The sequence below is a fragment of the Triplophysa dalaica genome, unplaced genomic scaffold (assembly GCF_015846415.1).
Source record: "Triplophysa dalaica isolate WHDGS20190420 unplaced genomic scaffold, ASM1584641v1 Contig6, whole genome shotgun sequence".
In the NCBI taxonomy this organism is placed as follows: domain Eukaryota; kingdom Metazoa; phylum Chordata; class Actinopteri; order Cypriniformes; family Nemacheilidae; genus Triplophysa; species Triplophysa dalaica.
The window spans coordinates 316,590-339,702 of record NW_026622640.1 but is presented as its reverse complement, the minus strand read 5'-3'; the positions used below and the strand labels follow the sequence as shown (position 1 = coordinate 339,702).

The window sequence follows — 23,113 nt, the reverse complement described above, 5'->3', positions numbered from 1 at the left end:
GCCTTTGTTGATAGAGTTCCCCCGCGAAGTTGAATTCCCCTCAGATCTAGGGAAGACTCTGTGTGGCTTCATTAGCCAATAATGGCTCCCTTCGTCCACATCCGGCTCAGATAGCTCCTTACCATCCCATGACGACCAGAGCTTATTTGCCCATTCCTCGTTCACCTCAGCAGGTGTAGACACCAGAGCTCCTCCGACCCTGATCGGGATCTCTGTTCTCTTAAGGACCACTCTCAATGCCTTGGTAGCTGTAACCACCTGAATTAGGCCGTTCGTCCCATCAAGAAGTTTAGAGAAGCGTTACTTCTGCATGATGGGGAGTATGGATCCTAAGCGTGGAATGTTAAGGCCTCCTTTGTTGAAGGGAGCGTGGAAGAGCCCCCTCCGCGCCGAGCCCCGCGAAACACAAGCCCCCCCCATGGCCCGCGGAACAACTATTTTGCCCACTTACTCACTATTTTGTCAAACTCCACCAATGAGGGGCAAGGTAAAGCGGGGCCACACCCATGCCCCCCCGGCCCGCAGACCCACTATTTTGCCCGCTTACTCACTATTTTGTCAAACTCCACCAATGAGGGGCAGGGTCAAGATGGGCCACCCCCACGCACCCCCCGGCCCGCAGACCCACTATTATGCCCACTAACTAACTACTTTGCCAAACTCCGCCCGGGAAAGGCAGAGGTTGCTTGGGCCCTCCAGGAGGCTTCGCCATGAGCACCGTAAAGCAAGTTTTATGCCGCTGGACCTTTCGGTAACGATGTCCACGAAACCACCATTCTGCCCATTGAGCCACCATGTTTGCTCTGGCCACGAAACCACTATTGTGCCCGATGGCAATTTACATAGACACTTGCCCATGAAACCAGTATTGTGCCAGTTTGCAATTTACACAGACGCTCTATTGATTACAGGGAAACATGCCCATGAAACCACTACTGTGCCCATTTGCAATTTACAAACACGCTCTATTGATTACAAGGAAAGCTTGCCCACGAAACCACTATTGTGCCCGTTTGCAATTTACACAGACGCTCTGTATATGACAAGGAAAGCATGCCCACGAAACCACTATTGTGCCCGATGGCAATTTACACAGACGCTCTATTGATTACAAGGAAACATGCCCCGAAACCACTATTGTGGCCGATGGCAATTTACACAGACGCTCTATTGATTACAAGGAAACATGCCCACGAAACCACTATTGTGCCCGTTTGCAATTTACACAGACGCTCTATTGATTACAAGGAAACATGCCCACGAAACCACTATTGTGCCCGTTTGCAATTTACACAGACGCTCTATTGATTTCAAGGAAACATGCCCACGAAACCACTATTGTGCCCGATGGCAATTTACTGAGACGACAAGGAAATTTATTAATACCCAATTTTTTTTTATATTTAAAAATGAACAAAAACTGACCAGAAGGACCATTATTTTGACATATGGCATCTTACGCATTAATTTTATATTTAAAAATGAACGAAAACTAACAAGACAACCTTTATTTTGACATATGGCATCATACCCAATTCATTTTATACTAAAAAATGAACAAAAACTGACCAGAGGACCTTTATTTTGACACATGGCATCATACCCAATTTTTTTTTTTTTTTTTTCTAAATGAACAAAAACTGACCAGAGGACCTTTATTTTGACACATGGCATCATACCCAATTAATTTTATATTAAAAAAATGAACAAAAACTGACCTGAGGACCTTTATTTTGACATATGGCATCATACCCAATTAATTTTATATTTTATAATAAGCAAAACTGCCCAGAGGACCATTATTTTGAAATATATGGCATCTTACCCAATTAATTTTATATTTAATGAGCAAATGTGACCAGAGACCCTTTATTGTTATAAATAAATGTTTTTTTAAATACTAACGTGTTACTATTACTTCAGCAATATGTGTGGAATCTTATAAAAGAGAAAATGCATTTAGAAACATTACATTTTATTAAATAAGTTACAATTAACAAGAAATTCATAAAACATAGAAAATAAATTCATAGGAACATATTAAATAAGAGATTCATAAAACCTATTAGAAAAAAAATTCATAGAAACATATTAAGAGATTCATACAACATATTTACAATTTAAAAAAAACTACAGGTCCATCAACATCCTGAAACCCAGATCCTTGATTTCTTCAATCTCCATGTTGTCTGAAAGAAAAAGGAAGAGTCTGTTAAATTGCTGACTTTTTTTCCACCATAGAAGCATCGAAAACACAATTGAAGACCTACACATTTGATTACTAATGGCCTCCTCCTCCTCTAGAGTGATGGTGGGAATGTCTGTGGTTAAATAAAGCATTGGTTTAGTTTTCAGAGTTTGAATGCACATTTTAGACTAACTAAGATGTCAGTGACTGCTGAAGACTCACCCATGTTCTCCAACATACTGAGTTCATCCTCACTAAATAGGAGGGGACTGAATAAGCCTCCCCCGTAGGCTGTAGAGGCAGGACAGGAAGGGACGATTATCATATGAAGGGGTGGCTGGCGTGGCAGGGATGGCACTTCTAGGAGGGCTGATGTGAGGGCTTGAATATTCAGGAGTGAGAGAGGAGCTGAAGGAAGGGGTGGCAGTCACATCAGGGGAAGAAGGGTGGGTGTTTATGTTTAGGGTCTCAGGAGCGATGGGGTTTCCTGGGAGAACACGAGAGTCACACAACACTTGAGATTTATTATGTCATGAGAGAGTAGTTGAGTAGTATACACACTTTTTATTGACAACCTACCACCTACCTGAATTGCCTTGCGCCTCATCCTTTAGGGTCACCATGGGGATGGCAGGGTTGCTGGCCTCCAGCTCTCGCAACTTCCCCATGGGGACCTCTCTCTCCATTCTTTTAACAATTTTGCTCTTCTTGACTGACTGAAAAAGACAAATTGACATCTAAGTGTGTAGAAAACTAACCAAAAAAGCAAGAATTAAATGTTTTTTATCAATGACTTACAGAGATGTCTGGATGGCCAGTTTCTAAGTGTTTTTCGAACTGTTTAAAAAACACATTGCACAAGGGGCAGATCTGTCCTCCAAGGAAGACTCTGCCCTTTGCCAACTTCTGCCATAACTGGCGCCTGAACATTTGTGATTTTATGCATCAACCTAAGGTGCTGCTTAAAATTAGTAATGTCCTTGTGGCACAGGTGGCATTCAGACCTTGCAACCTGGAAGACAAAATAAAGGTTCAAATAAGCAGATATGCATGCAGGGCAGACATTATATGCTGTAAAAGACACAGGTTAGAAAGCATACACATGATCTTTAATGTAATTCCATTGTTAAGAGGTCACAGGTCAAACTGAGCTCATACACACAAAGGGCCTTCCTCAGATGCTGTTAAAGACACATGTTAGAAAGCATACACATTATCTTTAATGTAATACAGTGCAGAGTGTGATGAGCATATGCAAAATGAACATATACATTGCATTGCAAACTGGGCTACAATTATTGCTGAATTAAAATACTTTTTTAAAGAAAATTACATTTAAAAGAAAGCAAAGATATAGTCACATGTGTCATGCTTGCTTGTCTGGTCAAAACCGTGTGGTTTCGCTGAAGAATAAGATGGTGGTTAGGGTAAGTTTGTTGACAAACATCTTGCTCTCCAGACACTCTCACCTGAGCTTCAAAGCATGTTCAATTGTTCACAGAGAAAACTTATGGCCTACATGATTTTAAATGGTTTGATTACTTTGTTCTGTAAGTTCTGAATGTTTCAGCCTCTGGTGTATGCCCTGAGCATTCTTTGACCTCTCACAGTGAACACACTGCACAATGCCATAAATTATTATTACCTTTTGCATACATTCACCACAGTCTACACTATAATACATTAAAGATCATGTGTTTGCATTTTCATTTGTGTCTTTTTACGTATCCATATGAGCTCAGTTTAACCTGTGACCTCTTCACAATTTAATGTTTTTGGGCCTTTTGCATACATTCACCACATAGAATGTAGTGAATGATACAAATGAGAATGCAAACACATGCTCAATAATATATTATACTTTTGTTGATTATGTGCATGCTTAAACCTTTTTTACAGAGTATGAATGTTAAAGCTTCTGATGCAGGCCGTGCATGCACATTTTGCTTAGGTGAGACAAATTATAGAGTCTTTTGTCACTTAACATCTTTTATATAAGTTATTGTTTCTGTTACAGAATTTGTAAGCACCATTTGAAGAATCAGATGGAGACAACGCTGGAGACGACGCTTGAGTCTTCCCATCGCAGGTAGGTGTTTTGTGGTTATTGTTATGTTATTTTATTATCAAGTTATGCCAAAAATTCAGAATCAAATGAATCATTTGTGGATGAGTGTTTTGTGTGAAAAAACAAGTAACCGCAATTTACTTTAAGTTAACCTCAAGTTAAGATTTTTGTCTATTCGTTAAATTAAGCAACTTTAGCTAGCACCATAGTTGAATCAAGTGAGTCGGAGGCAAATGGACATTTGAAACATAAGGTGGAACATTTATTGAACATAATAAAAAACACATTGGAACATCAAAACAATAACAAACAAGTAAAAACATGAAATGGAACTATTTACAGGAAAACCCCTTAAAGGGGTATTGGGGAGGTGAGGCAGGAGCTGGGAAGGTCAGGAACAAAAACAACAAACAACGGGGATGGCAGAACAGGGAACAGCTGGAGCTGGGTAGGGGTGGAGTAGTCGGGGAACTCTGGGGCGGGGGAAACGCGGGTCAGGTGCGGAGCAAAGGATCACTGGAGCAGGACAGGCACTGGATCAGGCGCTGAAGGGGTATTCTTTGGAAAGCTTGTAAGGTGACTCTGCCGGGGACCATCTAATTTTCAGAGGCGTAAGGACAATGGCTGCCTGCCTCATGGGCTTGGCCACGGACGGCTGGGCCTTAGATGGGTCGCAATCAGATGAGTTCTGCGTGAAAAAAGAGAGACAAAGGTTAGCAATAGGCAGGAGACATGACTGTGACAGAAGACATGACTGTGACAGGAGACAAACCTATCTCTTCCGAATCCACCGAGGACACTCCCAACTCCTGGTAGACCTGCTACACTTCATCCTCAGTTGTGGTCTGTGAGGTGAGCGGAGACGCATTGTCACTTCGCTTTCGCTTGCAAGGCCTCTTGCCGGCCTTGCCGATGGGCTCGTCCGGCACGTCAGGCCCCTCCAGCACCTTCTCGAAGAGCTGCCTGTGCTCCCATGCCTCCTTGGTATTTAGGTTACACGCGTAGAACTTGTCCGCAGTCCTTGTGTCGTGACACATGAAACGGGACAGTTTTGATCGGTCCTCAATGGTGCCATTGTTCCTGGCCTGTAGAGAGAGAGACGAAAAGAGGATTTAGACACAACATCCACACAAGAAAAAGGACAAAATCTCAAACTTACATGAGTGGCGATGGCCGACCGGAGGTCTGTGAATGTGGGGTATTTTGGAAGCCCCATCTCCTTCCAAGCTGCCTGGAAGTGGCTGTTCAGATTTTTGCACGGATTTGTACTAGATGTAAAAAAAAACTAGCTTGGCCTCGACCCCGCCCACCAATTCCTTCCTCATCGCCCGGAACCGATCGAACCAGCTGTACTCCTCTGCGGAGAGCGCAATTTCTGCCGGTCCGAAGGCCTGGTTGGTCTTGTGCAAGTTGACCTGCGAACAAAATCCAAGAAAACGTCCAGAAATGAGCAAGAGAAGAGACACACACACACACACACACACACACACACATAGGCAGATCCCTTACATTGATGAGGTAAGTATTTGATGTCTTGGTCGCGTTCCTGACCTCATCTATGGTCATATTTTGGAAGACCCCGCAGCGGTGACCATAGATCGAGGCCAGGAACGCTGTCAAATACCCATAAAATCTGAACTGGGTCTTCTGCGCCTTGGTATTTTCCAGCTCATCTGGAGGAACACAAAATAACAGGAGCTTTAGTAACGGATAGTGAACTGCAACTAACCACTGAAGACATCGACTTACCGATAATTTGGGCAATTTTCTGTCTGGCCTCCTCCCTGCACTTCTTCAAGAGGGCCTTGGAGATGAGCTGCCCGTCTTTGGCCCGCTTCACCGTCATTTGGTGCAAAGTGACGGGGCGATTCATGCACTGCAGCATCATCCTCACTTCCCTTCTGATCGACAACAAGACCCTCTTGGAGAGGCGGCAGCTCAGAGGGGGTGTTGCGGCCACATAGTCCATAAACTGTGCTATGTTCTTCAAGTAATGATTGATTGTTGTCTCCCGAATCGCCATGGTTCTGAGAGTCTTTACCCACCTGCAGACAGATAGACAAAAAAAATAAAAAGAGACAGAATGACAGTCAGTGGGGAAACGCAAAACACTGTTTTGTCACAAAAAGCGCTTGCAACTGGTCTTGCCTTCGCATCCTCTCCTTATCATTGAGGAAGTCCAGGGTCTGGAGCTTGCCCCCTGCCTGGGCCATGTACGCAACAAATCGCTTGATGCGATACAATTGCTGGCGACATTGTCCAGCAGCTTAGTGGAGGGGTCGGGGCCCTCCTGGTGGGCCCTGTATTGCTCCATCAGTGTGTCTGGAAAGAGAGACAGCAAAAAAGAGACAGGTTAACTCAAAGACACACAAAACAGCACATAACCTTCAAGGGGCCACAGGCGGAGAGTCACACTCACTCAAGACCGCGACGTGGTCCGGTAACTGGGGAAGCCCATGCTCCCCAGGCGTCGCAGAGGACTTGCTGGTTGACGCCTTGGAGGAGGAATGCTGAGGCGGCACTGCATCTTCCTCCACGTTGTCTTCCTCGATCGCAAATGAAGAGAGGAGTTGCTTCGCCTGACGCCTGAAGTCCGAAGGCCTTCGGTGTGAGCGGCGTTGCATAATGCAGAAGAGCCTGGAAAGCTCCTTCAGGGTGGACGTGACGGTGTCCACCTGGGAGTTGAGCTGGGCCACGGTTTCCCTCGCCATGACGCAAGCTCTTTTTGGACACCCACTCTCCTCTGTCTCTTCCTGCTCCTCCGAACCCTACTCTTCTGCTTGGTCCAGAGCAACCTCTCCCTCCTCCTCTTCCATGAAGTCCAGCGTCGACACCATTGGCACCTGCAGGTCTGAGGCCCGCAGTGCAGCCAATTGCTTTAGACAAAGAAGCCTCTTCATCTAACTAACGTGCTGCCTGCGCGTTGCCACCGTAAGCTCAGTGTGGGCCTTCAGATGCCGGTCCAGCCTTGCCGACTCTTTATTGCAGCCCTGACCCTGCCGGACTGCAGTGCCAGGAGCAGCCTCCACTCTTCCATGTTTTTGACCCCATGCGACACCCAGAGGTGTTGGCTCAGCTGGGCGTAATCCCGCTTGCAAATGGTACACGTGTCGATCGGTATGTTGAAGAAATGGGGGAAAAGAGAAGTGGGAATTAGGGTTTTTTTTATGCCCCGGGCATTGGAAAGAAGGGAGTCGCTCACCTCCGAAGTTTGTGGATTACGCGCAATTTCCATGCAGTTTATGGATTGCTCACCTACGACATTTCTGGACTATGCGGATTTTCCATGCCGCATGTGGACTATTACAGCCAATGGATGCAAAATGAATCAATTGCAGACTAAATATACTCAATAAAAAGATATTATTAATGAATAAAGATTAATTCAATAATCACTGTGGTTCATTTGTCTACAATGCATTCAATACATGCAAAAACCACAAACCTATTGCTGTGTGCAGAGGTCAGAGGTCAAAATGATCTCGTATGTACGTAAAGCCTACAGCAGAATGACATGAACATGTCACATGACAACACATGACAGAATATGTTTTTGCTATCTCACTTTTCTCTTTTAACAGCATCTGGTTTTTGCCCAAATTTCCACAAAAGCCACAAAAATATGAATGCGCATAAACTGCATGCAGGTTTTTCGTAGGAAAGCCGTAGGAAGCCGTTTTTTTCGCTTACTGTGTATGCGAGGGGCGTGCGACAACATACCAAAAGCGCATTCTCGTGCACCACATGGTTTAGCCTTTGAATGCGTCCTAGGGTACACGAGAGGAGAATCCGGCCTATGGTAGAACCTCGGATTCAGGAGGAACAGTGTGGTTTCTGTCCCGGTCGTGGAACACTGGACCAGCTCTGTACCCTCTCCAGGGTGCTGGAGGGTTCATGGGAGTTTGCCCAACCAATCCACATGTGTTTTGTGGATTTGGAGAAGGCATTCGACTGTGTCCCTCGCGGCATCTTGTGGAGGGTGCTCCGGGAGTATGGGATTCGGGACCCTTTGCTAAGGGCCATCCAGTCCCTGTATGACCGGAGCAGGAGCTTGGTTCGCATTGCCGGCAGTAAATCAGACTTATTCTGGTGCATGTTGGACTCCGGCAGGGCAACCATTTGTCTCCGGGTTTGAGGACCACACGATTTCATCTCTGCTCTTTGCGGATGATGTCGTCATGCTGGCCCCATCAGACCAGGACCTCCAGTATGCACTGGGACGGTTTGCAGCTGAGTGTGAAGCGGCTGGGATGAGAATCAGCACCTCCAAATCTGAGGCCATGGTTCTCAGTATCTGGGGGTCTTGTTCACGAGTGAGGGAAGGATGGAACGGGAGATTGACAGACGGATCGGGGCAGCTTCTGCAGTAATGCGGTCGCTGTACCGGTCTGTCGTGGTGAAGAAGGAGCTGAGCCGCAAGGCGAAGCTCTCGATTTACCGGTCAATCTACGTTCCTACCCTCACCTATGGTCATGAGCTGTGGATCATGACCGAAAGGACAAGATCCCGGATACAGGCGGCCGAAATGAGCTTTCACTGCAGGGTAGCCGGGCGATCCCTTAGAGATAGGGTGAGAAGCTCGGTCACTCGGGAGGAGCTCAGATTAGATCCGCTGCTCCTCCACATCGAGAGGGGCCAGCTGAGGTGGCTCTGGCATCTTTTCCGGATGCCCCCTGGACGCCTTCCCGGGAATGTGTTCTGGGCATGTCCCACCGGGAGAAGACCCCTGGGAAGACCAAGGACACGCTGGAGGGACTATGTCTCCCGGCTGGCCTGGGAACGCATCGGTTTCCCACCAGAAGAACTGGAGGAAGTGTCTAGGGAGAGGGAAGTCTGGGCATCCCTGCTTAGACTGCTGCCCCCACGACCCGGCCCCGGTTAAGCCGAAGAAAATTGATGGATGGATGGACTCCGTCCCCGGATATCCGGGAATAAAAGGGAGACGGCGTGCTGCATTCGTTCACCTTTAATTCTGAGGACCCTGAGAGCCTCCCACAACTACTGCAACGGCTGGCACGTGTTTGTAGCAAGAAGGACACAACGTCTCGTTCCCTCCATCAGGGAACTGAGGTTACATCGATAACCAAGATGTTCCCTTTCTGTTGTTTCTTCGGCGTTGTGTCGAACCGACAGATGGGGTTCCTATTAAAATCCGCCACAATGCTGTGCCGTATCACAATCTCAGCGAAGCAATGGTGACTGGCCCGGGCGTGTCAGACGGGAGCGCTTGTGTTAAATTTGCAATCTTCCAGTGGATAGGTAGGCAGAGGGTCCCAGAGCATTTAGAAAAGGTGGGAAGCCTCTACCTTCTGTCCTCACTGTGCCGTAAGTCCAATGGGTAAGTGCACTCCTCGAATGGGGAATGCACTACAGAGAGCACTTCCTACCATCGGAAGGAGTTCTTTTGGAGACACCCACACGGTCGCACTGTCAGGGTATATGTCATGGGAAAAACTATGCAGACTGAAGTAGTTAGCCGCGTGGTGGAGGTCCACCTAGGGAGGTCTTGAGTTACTAAGGTGGGAACAAATCATGAGAATACATCAGACGGAACTGTCCGAGTGGGGTAGGTACAACGTCCGGTAGCACAGTGTCCGGTTAGAGCTATGTGTGGACAACTCAGAAGGTACTCCTCCTAAGGGGCAGGGCTGCTCTGCCCAGCCCGCCCGCAGGGGGTGCTTGCTTATTCATGTATGGAATGCCTTTTTTCTTCGCACCGTGGGGGAAAGAATGGAGGCTAAGCAGCACACTGACACACCTATGGAAAGGTGCTTTCGCAGGCATACACCCTATGGCCTACATGTTGCAATGCAAGACGTGGACTGACACCGGTTCAAAGCGGAGGTTGTAGAGAAGGTGTTGGGCAAAGGTGTTGGGGAGGCCCCCAGGGAGAAGATCGGCTCTGCTGACATACCTGCCTGGCGATTCAGCTCTACGCACCTTCGATTTGAGAGTGCTGAGGGCTGCGGAGTATACTCAACGTTGCGTCTCGCAATGACGAAACGTCTGGTTTCCAAACACCGTCGTGAAGAGGGTGAGAGCAGCTGTGAAAAACACCCAGAGGGAGAGGAAAACTCCTTGAAGTGGGCTGTTGGGACGGGGCAGGGCCCGCGACGGAATGGCTGGGTGGCCTAAAGGTATTCTCGGTCTCCATGGGATCTTCCCAAGAGTGCCGCTTCTGCCGCAGCTGCTGACGGGGTCGTGGTCTCCTCTTCGACGTCTTCTTCCAAGTGGCCGCCTGAGTGGAGGGCACTGGAGCCAGAGGGTGTCAAAGAGGACCAGGGATCTCCCAGGGATGCATGGGATCTCGACGGCCCACAATATCCATTTTCCTGCGAGTTTACCCCCAGCTCTGATATAAAACACCTGAACAAGCTAATCGGCGTCTTTAGGAATAGATGCGTTCAACTTAATGCGGCGCTGCGAAAATCTACCAGCTTGTGACATTGAAGTACTGCGACAGTGATTCAAGTGCAGATTGCTCCGTGCGCATTTGAATCGATCTCGCGGTACTTTAATGCGACATGTCAAGAAATCTGTGCAGCCCCGCATTAAGTTGTGCGCGTCTGTTTCTGAAGTCACTGATTAGCCTTTTCAGGTGTTTTATATCAGAGTTGGGGCTAAACTCTGCAGGAAAATGGATCTCGCGGGACAAAGTTAAGAACCACTGTTTAAAGCGATGAGAAATGCTAAGCAATGTTTGGAAAAACCCAACTAGTTTGTTGTGGTATTGAGGGAAAGTCAAAATTTAAGTCTTTTTCGCCATAGTTAATATTAATGTGGAGTGTAAAATTCCTCAAAATTATATTAGATTTCAAAATGTCGTATAGGGATTCATATTTTCTGACAGTTTGGAACTGAGACAAGGGTAAAACTATCAAATGTGTACACAAAAGTATTTGACCATAGCGAACATAAAAAAGCAAGAGACATGTTTAAATGTGAATGTTTAACATAGAAAAATACTAATCATCCTTATTCTGATCAAACAGTTATGATTATTATTGGATGAAACAGCTTTCGGAGAGATAGTGATAACAAGAGGATTGGAGAAGAAGGATGGACGTGCTACCTAAGTGACATGAGAGTCTGAGACTCGGCCTTGCTGAGTTTGCCGATGTTTGCTGCTGATTTGTCTGCGTTCACATCCTTCACATGTGACATCCCCCCCAGCCGTCTGCTCCTGCACACAAATAAACACTAGCACACAGCCACAGAAACTGACATGTAGCCATTACAACGACCACTTCGACACATTAGATACAAGCTATCGATAACACATGTGAACTGATGTGTGACAGAGAATCACAGTACAGTGGATTCAGTTCAGTGATCATAATCATTGTGTCATTTATATCTATATGTTGTGTTTCTGTACTATTAGTAACGTATTAGTAAGTCAAATTTATACATGTGTCATAATTAAAAATGTGTACGTACCACAACTGTTGAGTCCAGTGCCGTAGACTCATCTGAATATCTGTGAAACTTATGAAGGAAACATGTGTTTAAACTTTAAGCACTGAACTATTGTATAAAGCTCTCCAACAATATTGCAAAGCATACAAAATGTTATACATCACGATAAATGCTATTTATTTGTCAGTTTATATTGATAGAAGCCAAACGTGCATCAAATCAGCTTTCATGAAGAATAATAACTAAAAGCCTTCAGGTGTCACAGGTTGTAGAGATGCACGTGCCCAGAGAGTCAGAGCACAAAATACTAAACTTGAAAGTTCTCCTTCACCTCTTCTTATACTGAAACGGACATATAAACACAAAATAATGTCAAAATTCCCATACTAAAAAGAAACCTTATAAAGGTATTTAGTTTTGTGATCAACCAGTGCGTAGTGATTGGTTGAACTGCAAGTGTTTGACGGAAATGTAACGCCTCCTATTTATTCGAACATCATGTTCACAAGCAATTGTACTGACAGGTGATAAAATGTAATCGGTTCTTCCTCATTTCAATTCAAGGTCATTAGCATGTAGCGTTATTTCTTGGGTGTTACAGTTTGTTTATCTGGCTATTAACTTTGCATTTTGACACATTTGCCGCACGTATCTGACTTCAACATTCGCCTAAAAACTGCAGTTTACTGTATGATGAAATTATCATTATAATCCTGATTTTGAAGAATATAACATACTATAAGAAAAAGGGTCAAAGACCTGAAATTAGTGCCTATGTAATTGTCTGTAAGTGTAGTGTATGACTCTTCTGTATGACTGATTTGATGTTTTCTTTTTTTACGCTATTGTAGAGAAAAATGGCATTGTAATGAAACGAGACCCCTCACATCCTCATGTTTGTGAAAGAAGCTGGCTTCAACAAGGCCAATGAGCGAAGACCTGGCCGTGATATTATTGGCCACCGGGCCACCGTGGATGTCCCAGGACAGCGAGGGGGCAATATAACTATGTGTGCTGCAATATCTGAGAATGGTGTGGCCACTCACATACCCAGTCTTGGCACATACAATAAATAGAAGCTCCTCATCTTCTTGGACCGCCTTCATATTCATTTGATCCCTCAAAAAGAGAGAGGTCTCATAGGGCCTCACCTACCACAATTTGTATTTGTATGGGACAATGTCAATTTCCATCGTGGCCCACTCATCAGGGCCTGGTTCACTACTCATCCAAGGATGGTCATGGTGTTCCTGCCACCTTACTCTCCTTTCCTCAATCCTATTGAGGAGTTTTTCTCCGCTTTGAGGTAGAGAGTGTATGAGCATCAGGCTCAAGATCAGAGGTCACTGCTCCATGCAATGGACACTGCGTGTGAGGATATTACAGGAGATCAGTGTAGGGGACGGTTGCGACATGCACGCCGTTTCTTCCCTCGTTGCATCGCCAGAGAGAATATACGCTGTGATGTGGACGAGAATCTGTGGCCAGACAGACAGCAGCGTGTGGATGGACAGGAGGGTGAGGATGATGGACAGGAGGGTGAGGATGATGGACAGGAGGGTGAGGATGATGGACAGGAGGGTGAGGATGATGGACTGGAGGGTGAGGATGATGCCCAGGAGCGGGAGGGTGAGGACAGCGACCAGTGAAGAAACTCCAGCTTTATTTACAGCACTCTAGGCTGCATATAATTTGAATAGTTTTTTATTTGTGTATTTATATTACACTTTACTATGGTGTAAACATTTTCTTTTTACTAAGTAACTTTATGTGTGTGAAAGATAATGATTAAAATTTGCTTGGCAGTATGAGTGCAATGTGTGATGTCAAACCTTGTAGGCTACTCTTACCCTAAAATCCTATTTCTTTTTTTCAGTTTTATACACAATTGCATTCTGTTAGCTAGACAAAAAACAGAACAGTAACTATTGTCAATGAAGGAATGGGCCAAGACTGAAAGGTGGACATGAGGGATGTTTCAATGGTCCTCTGCCATAGTGACAAAACATCTAAATATTTTGACTTTATGATATAGTGCTTACACAATGCCAAAGGGGTGAAGCATTTTGGGGGCACTGACTGTTTAAAAGAGAAGGAAATTTAGTTTTGACACATGAGTGAACCGTTTTGAGAGAGGTATGAGATTTTGCAGGTGAACCATGGTGTTGTGCCGAAACATCCACGTTATTTTGGCAAAAGCACCAAGAGTGTTGAGAACGTCCGGTCTGTTTCAAGAAATGAGTCAAAGCATTTGAGAAGGATCTTTGTCATTATCGTGGCACTGACTCTTTATATGGGAAAAGAATTTAGTTTTGAGGCATGAGTGAAAAGTTTTGGGAGAGATATTAGCTTTTGCAAGTGATGAATAGTGTTGTGCTGAACTGTAAGACTGTTTTGCCAAATGATCTTAGAATTTTGAGAATGTAGTTTCTGTTTCAATAAATGACTCAAAGCATTCGAGAAAAACTGTAATGCTAATTAATGCCTTGTTTTGACATTATGGAATTTAAGACTTTTTAAGACATTTTAAGGATCTGCGGACACCCTGTTTTATATACGATGTTAAAAACCTCAAACTACAGCAGGGAATGGTTACATTATAAAACAACGCGAGCAACATAATAAAATTACGCGAGCGCTTTTGCCCTTCTTGATAAACCAGTGTTAGGCCACATCTCATCGCAACTCAACAAAGACAATAAACCCTAAACCCTAAATAAATACTTAATAAAAGACAATATAAACACCACATTTGTTGCCTCTAGTGGAACATTATTACTCATTATTAGGACTTTTCACGCGCACGTCTGCATTTGCAGACCACAAACATACGACAAAGTCAACTGACGTTAGTCCGTAACAAAGTGTTTTACAATGAAAATATACTTACAGGCTGTAAATCAGAAGCTCCAGACTGTCCTTGTAAAGTTTTTATGGTTGGAATAGCCCCACTTTTAACCAAAGCGTTCGTGAAGCAGCCGTCTGGAAATGAGCCGCACAAACTTGAACAGTGTTGTAAATATAATTGAACCATTCCTTTTCAGTTGTCTCAATTTAGCCGGGCTAAACAAAGGGTCTTACTTTTTTTAACGAAAGACACAGCGTCTCCATGACATGAGAGTCTGAGACTCGGCCTTGCAGAGTTTGCCGATGTTTGCTGCTGATTTGTCTGCGTTCACATCCCCGTCACATGTGACATCCCCCCCAGCCGTCTGCTCCTGCACACACAAATAAACACTAGCACACAGCCACAGAAACAGACATGTAGCCGTGACAACGACCACTAGACACATCAGAAACAAGCTACCGATAACACATGTGAACTGATGTGTGACAGAGAGTCACAGTACAGTGGATTCAGTTCAGTGATCATAATCATTGTGTCATTTATATCTATATGTTGTGTTTCTTTACTATTAGTAAAGTGTAATAGTCACATTTATACATGTGTCATAATCAAAAATGTGTACTTACAACAGCTGTAGAGTGAAGCGCTATAGACGCATCTGAACTTCTGTTCATATCCACTGTTAACACACATGACAGTATTTATTCTGACAGAAACATACAATACAATAATAAAACTGCAGTGGATTTTTGTTGTGATGATTGACATAATGAGAAGTGCTGACCTGACCCTGAACGGCATCATCACTGACCTCCTGCTCTGAAGAATAACTGTCATTGTCTTCAGAATAGTTGTCCACGTCTGGAGAACGGTCTTAAACACAAAGAGACATGAGATGATGTCATCATTATAACAGATGGACATTTTTTTAAATACAATTCAGCTATATGAAAATCCCATATCAACCATAGTAAAATTTAAACGTGGAGTTTTCTTATTTCTCCAAATTATATTAGTTTTCAAAATGTTGAATAAATGATTCAGATTTTTTTGATGGACTTTCATATTCTCTGAAACCATCGGCCACGCCCCCGATAGCCGTTGAGACGAGGAGGTATAAACAAAGGATATATGGATTATATGCACTGAAAATACCTTGCAATAACTCTGCAACAAGATTTAGTTATGCTGTGATCATCTGTGTCTCCATTTTCATTAATCTTGTCTATTTTAGCTAGTTGGTTCTTGTCACATGACCTGCGGTGCGCTTGTGCTGTTCTTACAAATTGAGATTTTTTTCATCTCGATGTGGCGCCGACACTCCTGAAAAAATCTCCCCCTATTTCCCATGCACGTAATTTCATTATCATTAAATGACCAAAACATGTAAATATGCGCTTTAAGTCAGCATATTGTACATCTGTTGATAAAATTAGCCAAGAGATATTTAATACGCCACATGCAGGCAGCTCTGTTGTGGGAATGTAACATTGCGCACCTCCAACACTCTCAAATTCGTAACAGACGCGAGCCTATAGAGCGCTCAAGTTCAGAACAGCCCGTGCCCAGCAGAGCTGCGTCCAACAGGAGTACCTATAGTTTCTCCAAAGTAAGACATGTTTTAATTTCTCATTCATCGTATAATACTTGTAGAAAACGAATTTCAACAGATTTTTTGCTTATATTTTGACAGACTGTCAAAATCACATCACCGTTGGACTCCATCCAGGTTGTATCCTGCCTTGATGCCCGATGACTCCTGAGATAGGCGCAGGCTCCCCGTGACCCGAGGTAGTTCGGATAAGCGGTAGAGAATGGAATGGAATGGAACATCACCGTTGGCAGTTAAGAGTATCCAAGGCAACGGGACATTACACGGCGCCTCAAGAGGACATATGACAGGGCTCTAGACTAACTTTTTGCTGGTTGTACTGGTGAGCCCAACTTTTTTTCTAAATTTTAGACCGCATCGCATTTAAGGCTTTTAACATTTAACTGGTTTTACCAGATCACTTTTTTTTTTACATGTCCATATAGGCAAAATTGACTTGTAAATGATTAACTAACAATCTGGTCAACATAAAGTTCTTTATTTGAAGCCCAAATCTACAAGAAAGGTAACTGACTGAAAAAGTGTTGGTGCTTAAAGTGCTTCAGTGAACTGAAGTTTAAAGTTAAAAGATCTCAAGATAAATGCACCAGGGCTTGACATAACCTGGGAGGTTGATGTCAGAGCATTGCTTATGATTTTCGGACGGATCAGGCCTTAAATTAACATAATTCACGAAAAAGTTATCAATTGTTCTTTTCATCTTCTCTCATCATCTGCGGGCCGGCTACATCCACTATGATTAACTGATTAGGGGTTAACCCTATACTGGCATTTGACTACTCACCTCTCTGTCTGACTGCAGCACACACATTTTCAGACATGCACACCAGAGGCTGCGCTAGACTTTTTTATTCACTTTTGATCATCTCTTGTATGTTTTATGATCCCGGTCCGGCTCGCATGAGCAGCGGAGCGGGGATAACACCTGGTGCTGCAGACTGAGAGCTCGGTCATCTCATGAAAACATTGTATAAAAAAACTTTACATGCCATAGTTTACACAGAAGTGGCGGGAAATGTGCATTAATACTCCTTCATTCTTCATGTTATGTGGTTTACTTTGATAGGTGAACTGTCTTTCCCGCGTCCCAGCGTGATATCCGTATATATAAAGTGGCCGTGATCAAAGCAAATGTGACCCTGGACAACAAAACCAGTCTTATGGTTCAATTTTTCGAAATTGAGATTTTTACAAAATCTGAAAGCTTATTAAATAAGCTTTCTGTTTATATCTGGCTGAGATACATCCGTTTGAAACTCTTAGAGTGCCAAAAAAATCTAAATATTGAGAAAATGGCCTTTAATGTTGTTAATCATAGTGACCGTCGCAGGCCATCCATCCACAAAAATGTCGTTTTTATATATTTAAGGTAGGAAATGTACAAAATGTATTCATGGAACATGATCTTTACTTAATATCCTAATGATTTTTGGCATTAAATTAAAATCAATAATTTTGACCCATACAATGTATTTTTGTCTTTTAAAAAAAATGTGCCCGTGCTACTTAAGACTTGTTTTGTGATCCAGGGTCACAAATTTATTACATTATTTTATCTGATAATCTGATATTTATTTATGCTTCTTACTGTCCTTACAGTAGGGTTGAGGCTTTTAAAAATGTCTCTGTTACTGACAGCTTTATTTATTATTCAATGTTTCTGTTGTCGGACATAAACATTTGCTTGTAATTAGATTAGTATTTTATGTTCATATGTCCAATCAGTAACAATGACAGGTGCCTGTAAAAGGTGTTTTGTACTCACAAGTGAGCTGTGGTTTGGTCATATATGTGCTGCTTCTGCCGCTCACTGAACAGAGAAAACGCAGAGAGAGACATTTTTTAACCTACTGAAAGCTATTTTTTAGGTAAAAACTCTGTAAAGACGTCACCACAGCGTTTGTGTGTATGGGTGCATTGGACGCGGGGAGTGATGGATGCATATGCAGTTCAAGTCCAATGAATAGGAAACACACGTTCCTTTGCGATAGTCTACCTCCTTCTGCTCACAATCACATTCAGTCCATTCACGATCACGTTCTAATGACACAAATGATAAATAGGGGAACTACAAATCGCCTTTATTGTAGTCCGTCAAAATGACAGATTGCATTCAGATTTTTCCATCACTGGTAGATAAAATGAATTCTCTGTTGATGCGATCTCTGCAGCTGAGTGGCGCTGGAGCTGCTGAACTTCCCGCTCATTCTGCGCTAGCTTACTTTGAAAACTCCTCGCACTCCTATACGTGTCTAACCCTCAAATGTCTAAAGCGGTTGCTGGTGTAAAAATGTGTTGGGTTCTTCCCGCATTGTGGAATTCGCACATTATAAACACGTTCTAGATTGATAATGAATTGTCCATTTCACACACCTTGTAGAATTGCCAGACCGGTGAAGCCATTTTCATAGCGCTTAAAAAAAATGTCTTGCCAATTTTGCGTCATCTGATCTGCTTTTCTGGATCGGCCTTTTAGAGACCGCTGATAATACTTCCCAAAGTGATCATCGGCTGATTATGATCGGCGACCGATCAATCAGAGCGCCTCTAATTTTAATGTTTATGTTCATATGTGACTAGTTCTGGGAAAAACGCAACACATGGTGCACAATTATATAGGCCTATAACAGTTTTTGATACCATATTCAAGCCCTTTCCAAATCAGTTTTTTATTTTGCCCATACCTTGTGTCTGTAACTAAAGTTATGGCTGAGGTCGGCTGAAGCGCTATGATTTTTATTAACGGATTTGGAGAAAAACGTGTTTAAAGTTAAGTGATGTGATACTGGACTAGGGCTGCACGATATTGGAAAAAACGTACATTGTGATGTTTTTTTTTCTGCGATATATTGCGATGTGTAGAAATACAGAGCTGTTCATCAGATGTCTTGAATTTCTCCAAAAATAAATAATTGATTCAAGAATAATTGGGGTGATTTTGTGGTCATGTTCATGGAAAGTAAACGATGTGAAACCCTGAAAATGACTTTTTATTTATTGCTATTTAATAATAAATGTTGCTTCTTACCCTAAAATAAGGGAGCTCATTTGTGAATGAAGAAGTGCAGTCTGGCGTCTAGAGGCGATCTAGTTATGGGGGATGCTATATGCATGTATTCCAGGTTAAAACAGAGCGCTACACTAAAGAGGACACATAATTATCACATTAGGGAATTAACATGAGGGACAAAATAACGGCAAATAACGGCTTTGGATGGCAATCAGATCTGGCTTTGCACTCGTCATACAGAGCTCTGTGGTGCAGATTTAAATGATCAAACAAATTAGTTGTGTTTCCGCGTGTTGTGGGAACTACTGCACGGCACTCCCGACAAAGTACCTGTTTGTTTTTGGTCATCATCATCCTTTCTGTAGCCAAAATATTTCCAAATAATTGAAGATGCGCTTCTTTTTGCGAACAAGACGTCCATTTCCGTGCTTTTCTCCCGTTCCTCACTCATTTCGCCATGCGCACGCATGCAGAGGCTGCGTGTCAAAAACGTGAAGCAACAATGTGTGCTTTGTAAAAAAAAGCACCCATAAATCGGAATTCAATACTTTATATCAGGCAAATATAGAAAAAAAAACGTTCCCTGCATCGCACCTCGTGCGATGTGACTATTGCGCATGCGTACATCGCGATATCGATGCTAAAACGATATATCGTGCAGCCTTATACTGGACTGTTGTGCTTTTATTTTCAAGTTAAAGTCACTTTATAGTGGTAAGAGACTTACTCTAATAATAATTTAATATAAATGACATTTCGTAATACTGAAGTCTATAAAAATACTGAACAAAACCGTTTGAACAAAAGGAAAGTAAGGAAAATGGTTCAGGACACACTTAAAGAACGAGAGCTCTGTCATTATCACTACACAAGGAAACTAACAAACATTCCGTCAATGTCACAGAATTTTGGGTTAATGTGACCTCTGGTACACACACGTGCAGGAATATCAGGACCACAGCCAATCAGAGGGGGGTCCGCCCTTCACTATCTCTGATTGGTTTAGACTACAATATGGGCCTAATGTGTGTCTGTTGTTGAATCACAGGGAGACTTTCAGTGTTGAGGAGACTTTTCTTCTCTGGAACGTCTCTGATTATTTTTAGTCTGATTATTTTTAGTCTGATTATTTTTAGTCTGATTATTTTTAGTCTGATTATTTTTAGTCGCACCGTTGAGAAAGGTCGAGACCCCTGAATGATAACTGCATAAAAAACCAGCAATCATATAAAGTATATTTGAGGTGTTTTTTGTTATATTTATGATTCTGTAATTATTGATCTGTCTTAATCATGCTCTATCCTGTTTTAAATAAAGTATCTGTTATATGAAGTTATGTATTTGAACAAACACTTGATGTTCATTTTAATGTTTTTAATGTTTTAAACGCGATTTGATATGTTGCTGTTAATATCGTTTTATCTATAGAAATGAAAGGAGTGAGTCTGTGTCGTTACATGTTATTTTTAAATTCTCTAAAATAGTTATGAGCAAATAAGGACAAGTTAAATTAGTTTTGCTGCATGTCCGCCAATAGAATATTAGATAAAATATTAAAATAATTACATTTTTTATATCCTTTACGTTGTCACGACGTGACCAAGACCGGCAGATTACGTCACAAGATTACGTCGCCACGACATAAATTTGATTAAAATTGTACGTTGACGTTACGTAACAGTCACTTATTTTGTCTAGCTGGGTATCGTTTTATAATTTATATAAATATTTTTACAGTTATTATGTGAAATAAGTTTAAATCAAGAATGAATTCACAACATTTCAAACATGCGCAATTTAACGTTACTAGCACACATATATCAAACGTGCTAATCGCCAATTTGATTTTACAATGGAGTCTATGCACAGAGCTAGCAAAGCTAGCGTCACATGGTGGATACCCCACAGCACATATTAGCACATCTCACTGTACTGTATTGAGATATAATTCTCTGAAACCTCCAAACATCACTTTATACATTATTAAACTCAAACAAAGCATTTTACATCATACATTGAATTTAAATCGGTTTCTGTTCAATACCCGTTAAATAGTAAATTTCAACATCAGATTTTAATAAACACAATTATCATAAAAACAGTGATACTCACCGAGGAGAAATTTACATTAAAGAACAAAGAAATAAATGTTCCTCTGAGGGGAAAGATTCAGTCTCTCATCATCTCGTCTCCTAACGCGGTTTATAAAGTTAAACTTTCTCACAGTCTTCATTAAAAGCAGATTTATTTCTCGAGTTTTCCGCTTGTTTCGTGAATCTATTGTTAGATGATTTAAACTGCGGTGCTCATATATTCTACCTGTTCCGCTACCACTCGTACTTTATCAAGAGGGGCGGGGCTTATGCTCTCGTCTGCCCAATTAGAGAGACTGTTGCTGCGTCCCAATTGGCCTTGTTATATTACGTACTAAAAGTATGAAGTGTTTTTGTTATGGAAAAGTAGATACTTTTGAGTTGGTAACAAAAAAAGTGTGTAGACGAGGACGTCACATTAGGGAAACTATCGTTGTTGCCTAGCTTCAGACACTCATAAACAAAAGCATGTGACGTTTAATTTCTTTTTACCTTTCCAATAATTGACTATTCGCGTTTCATTTATTATTAATCTAATGTAATTTACGATTCATGTTACACATCTATATTTGCACATTTCACCATTCTAATATGAGTCCTACCTTGAAGAGACAAGCTGCACTTCGCCATATTATATCTACCAGACGACGAGGCTTAATCCAGCTTCTTATTCGCATTTTCTTATTGAAGCTTTCCGTTCCACCTTAAAAAACGCGAAGCATCCGCTTTTCCGGTTTCTTATTCACGGGAAAAACTCTTCTTTACGTTTTTGAGTCTGTTAAAAAACAGTTTTTTCTTGGCTTGTGTATCTGCATGTGCGCATGTGTGTCGTGAGTAGTGTTATCATATACTGTGTGTCAAAAGTTTGATTGATTTATGGTCACCTGTCAAAGTTTCTGTCAACCAGTCACTCAAGCAGAGACTTTTATGACCTCTCATTTGTAGATGCTTCACAAGACATACATAGTCCTCACTTTAGATGAGCTCACAAAAAATAGTTCTCTAACAACTAGTAAATGTTTTGCAACTACCATAATTAATCATGAATTACAGCAGGAATGTGTGTTAAAAAGCATTTATTAACAAATTAACTAAGTAACTGTTACTATATGTCAGAATAATAAGATGTATAAATGTGCATTCAAAGAGTTTATTAATCATTTACTTACACTTTCTAAATGATCTCATGAACCACTGACAACTCCTAACTAACTGGTTTGTAAGTAATGTAATCCTTAATTTAGAAATGATGAATTCATCCTTAATAAAGTATGAAAATTTAATTATTAAGCATATTATACACATGCTTATAAATCAAGAACAAAGCATTTATAGCTGTATTTATAAACTGCTTACTAATGTCTATTAATGTGGGGCCAATGCTTCATAAATGATTAATTAACTATGTATTGATGCTTAACTAATGATTCATAGCATGCAGTTATTATAAAGTGTTACCCATTTTTTTTTCCTTGGCCAGATCTGTGGCTTGGCACAATTCTGTCTCTGAGCTCTTCAGGCATTTCCTTTGCTCTCAAGATTCTCATTTGCTCTGACATGCACTGTGAGCTGTAAGATCTTATATAGACAGGTGTGTGGCTTTCCTAATCAAGTCCAATCAGTATAATCAAACACAGCTGGACTCAAATGAAGGTGTAGAACCATCTCAAGGATGATCAGAAGAAATGAACAGCACCTGAGTTAAATATATGAGTGTCACAGCTAGTGGTCGACCGATTATCGAACTGGCCGATTATCGGCGTCGATATCAAAGATTTAGCCGATAATCGATATTGATCATTTTCAATGCAGATTGGCAGATAAAGTCATTTAATTTTGTAATGCGCTATTTGGCTCTGACGCAGCCAAGGATTT

At 42.2% G+C, this 23,113-nt stretch overlaps 1 protein-coding gene and 1 long non-coding RNA gene across 3 annotated transcripts; both read right to left on the bottom strand.

Annotated features, from left to right (window-relative positions):
- Positions 1 to 4,492: 4,492 nt before the first annotated feature.
- On the bottom strand, positions 4,493 to 9,146 carry LOC130417002 (uncharacterized). The gene is made up of 7 exons (XM_056742347.1): positions 6,676 to 9,146; positions 6,405 to 6,578; positions 6,006 to 6,301; positions 5,766 to 5,929; positions 5,416 to 5,671; positions 5,029 to 5,341; positions 4,493 to 4,944 (listed from the first exon to the last, which is right to left on the bottom strand). The coding sequence occupies exons 2-5, from the start codon at positions 6,467 to 6,469 to the stop codon at positions 5,525 to 5,527; spliced, it is 672 nt and encodes a 223-aa protein (XP_056598325.1). The 5' UTR covers positions 6,470 to 6,578; positions 6,676 to 9,146; the 3' UTR covers positions 4,493 to 4,944; positions 5,029 to 5,341; positions 5,416 to 5,524.
- Positions 9,147 to 10,658: 1,512 nt separating this feature from the next.
- Positions 10,659 to 21,316, bottom strand: LOC130417003 (uncharacterized). Of its 2 annotated transcripts, none has more exons than XR_008906096.1 (7): positions 21,258 to 21,316; positions 15,308 to 15,396; positions 15,150 to 15,202; positions 14,757 to 14,893; positions 14,566 to 14,677; positions 11,697 to 11,744; positions 10,659 to 11,439 (listed from the first exon to the last, which is right to left on the bottom strand). It is a non-coding gene; the product is annotated as an uncharacterized LOC130417003 (long non-coding RNA). The 2 variants fall into 2 exon arrangements; XR_008906095.1 differs by having other exon boundaries at positions 14,566 to 14,657.
- Between the last annotated feature and the right edge of the window lie 1,797 nt (positions 21,317 to 23,113).

What these genes read in the sequence shown, in the direction of transcription:
- LOC130417002 (XM_056742347.1), bottom strand. Translation starts at nt 6,469, where the DNA reads ATGGCCCAGGCAGGGGGCAAGCTCCAGACCCTGGACTTCCTCAATGAT. An exon ending in GATAAGGAGAGGATGCGAAG is followed by an intron (nt 6,302 to 6,404) that starts GCAAGACCAGTT and finishes ATCTGTCTGCAG; the next exon opens with GTGGGTAAAGACTCTCAGAA. An exon ending in CAAATACTTACCTCATCAAT is followed by an intron (nt 5,672 to 5,765) that starts GTAAGGGATCTG and finishes TTTTGTTCGCAG; the next exon opens with GTCAACTTGCACAAGACCAA.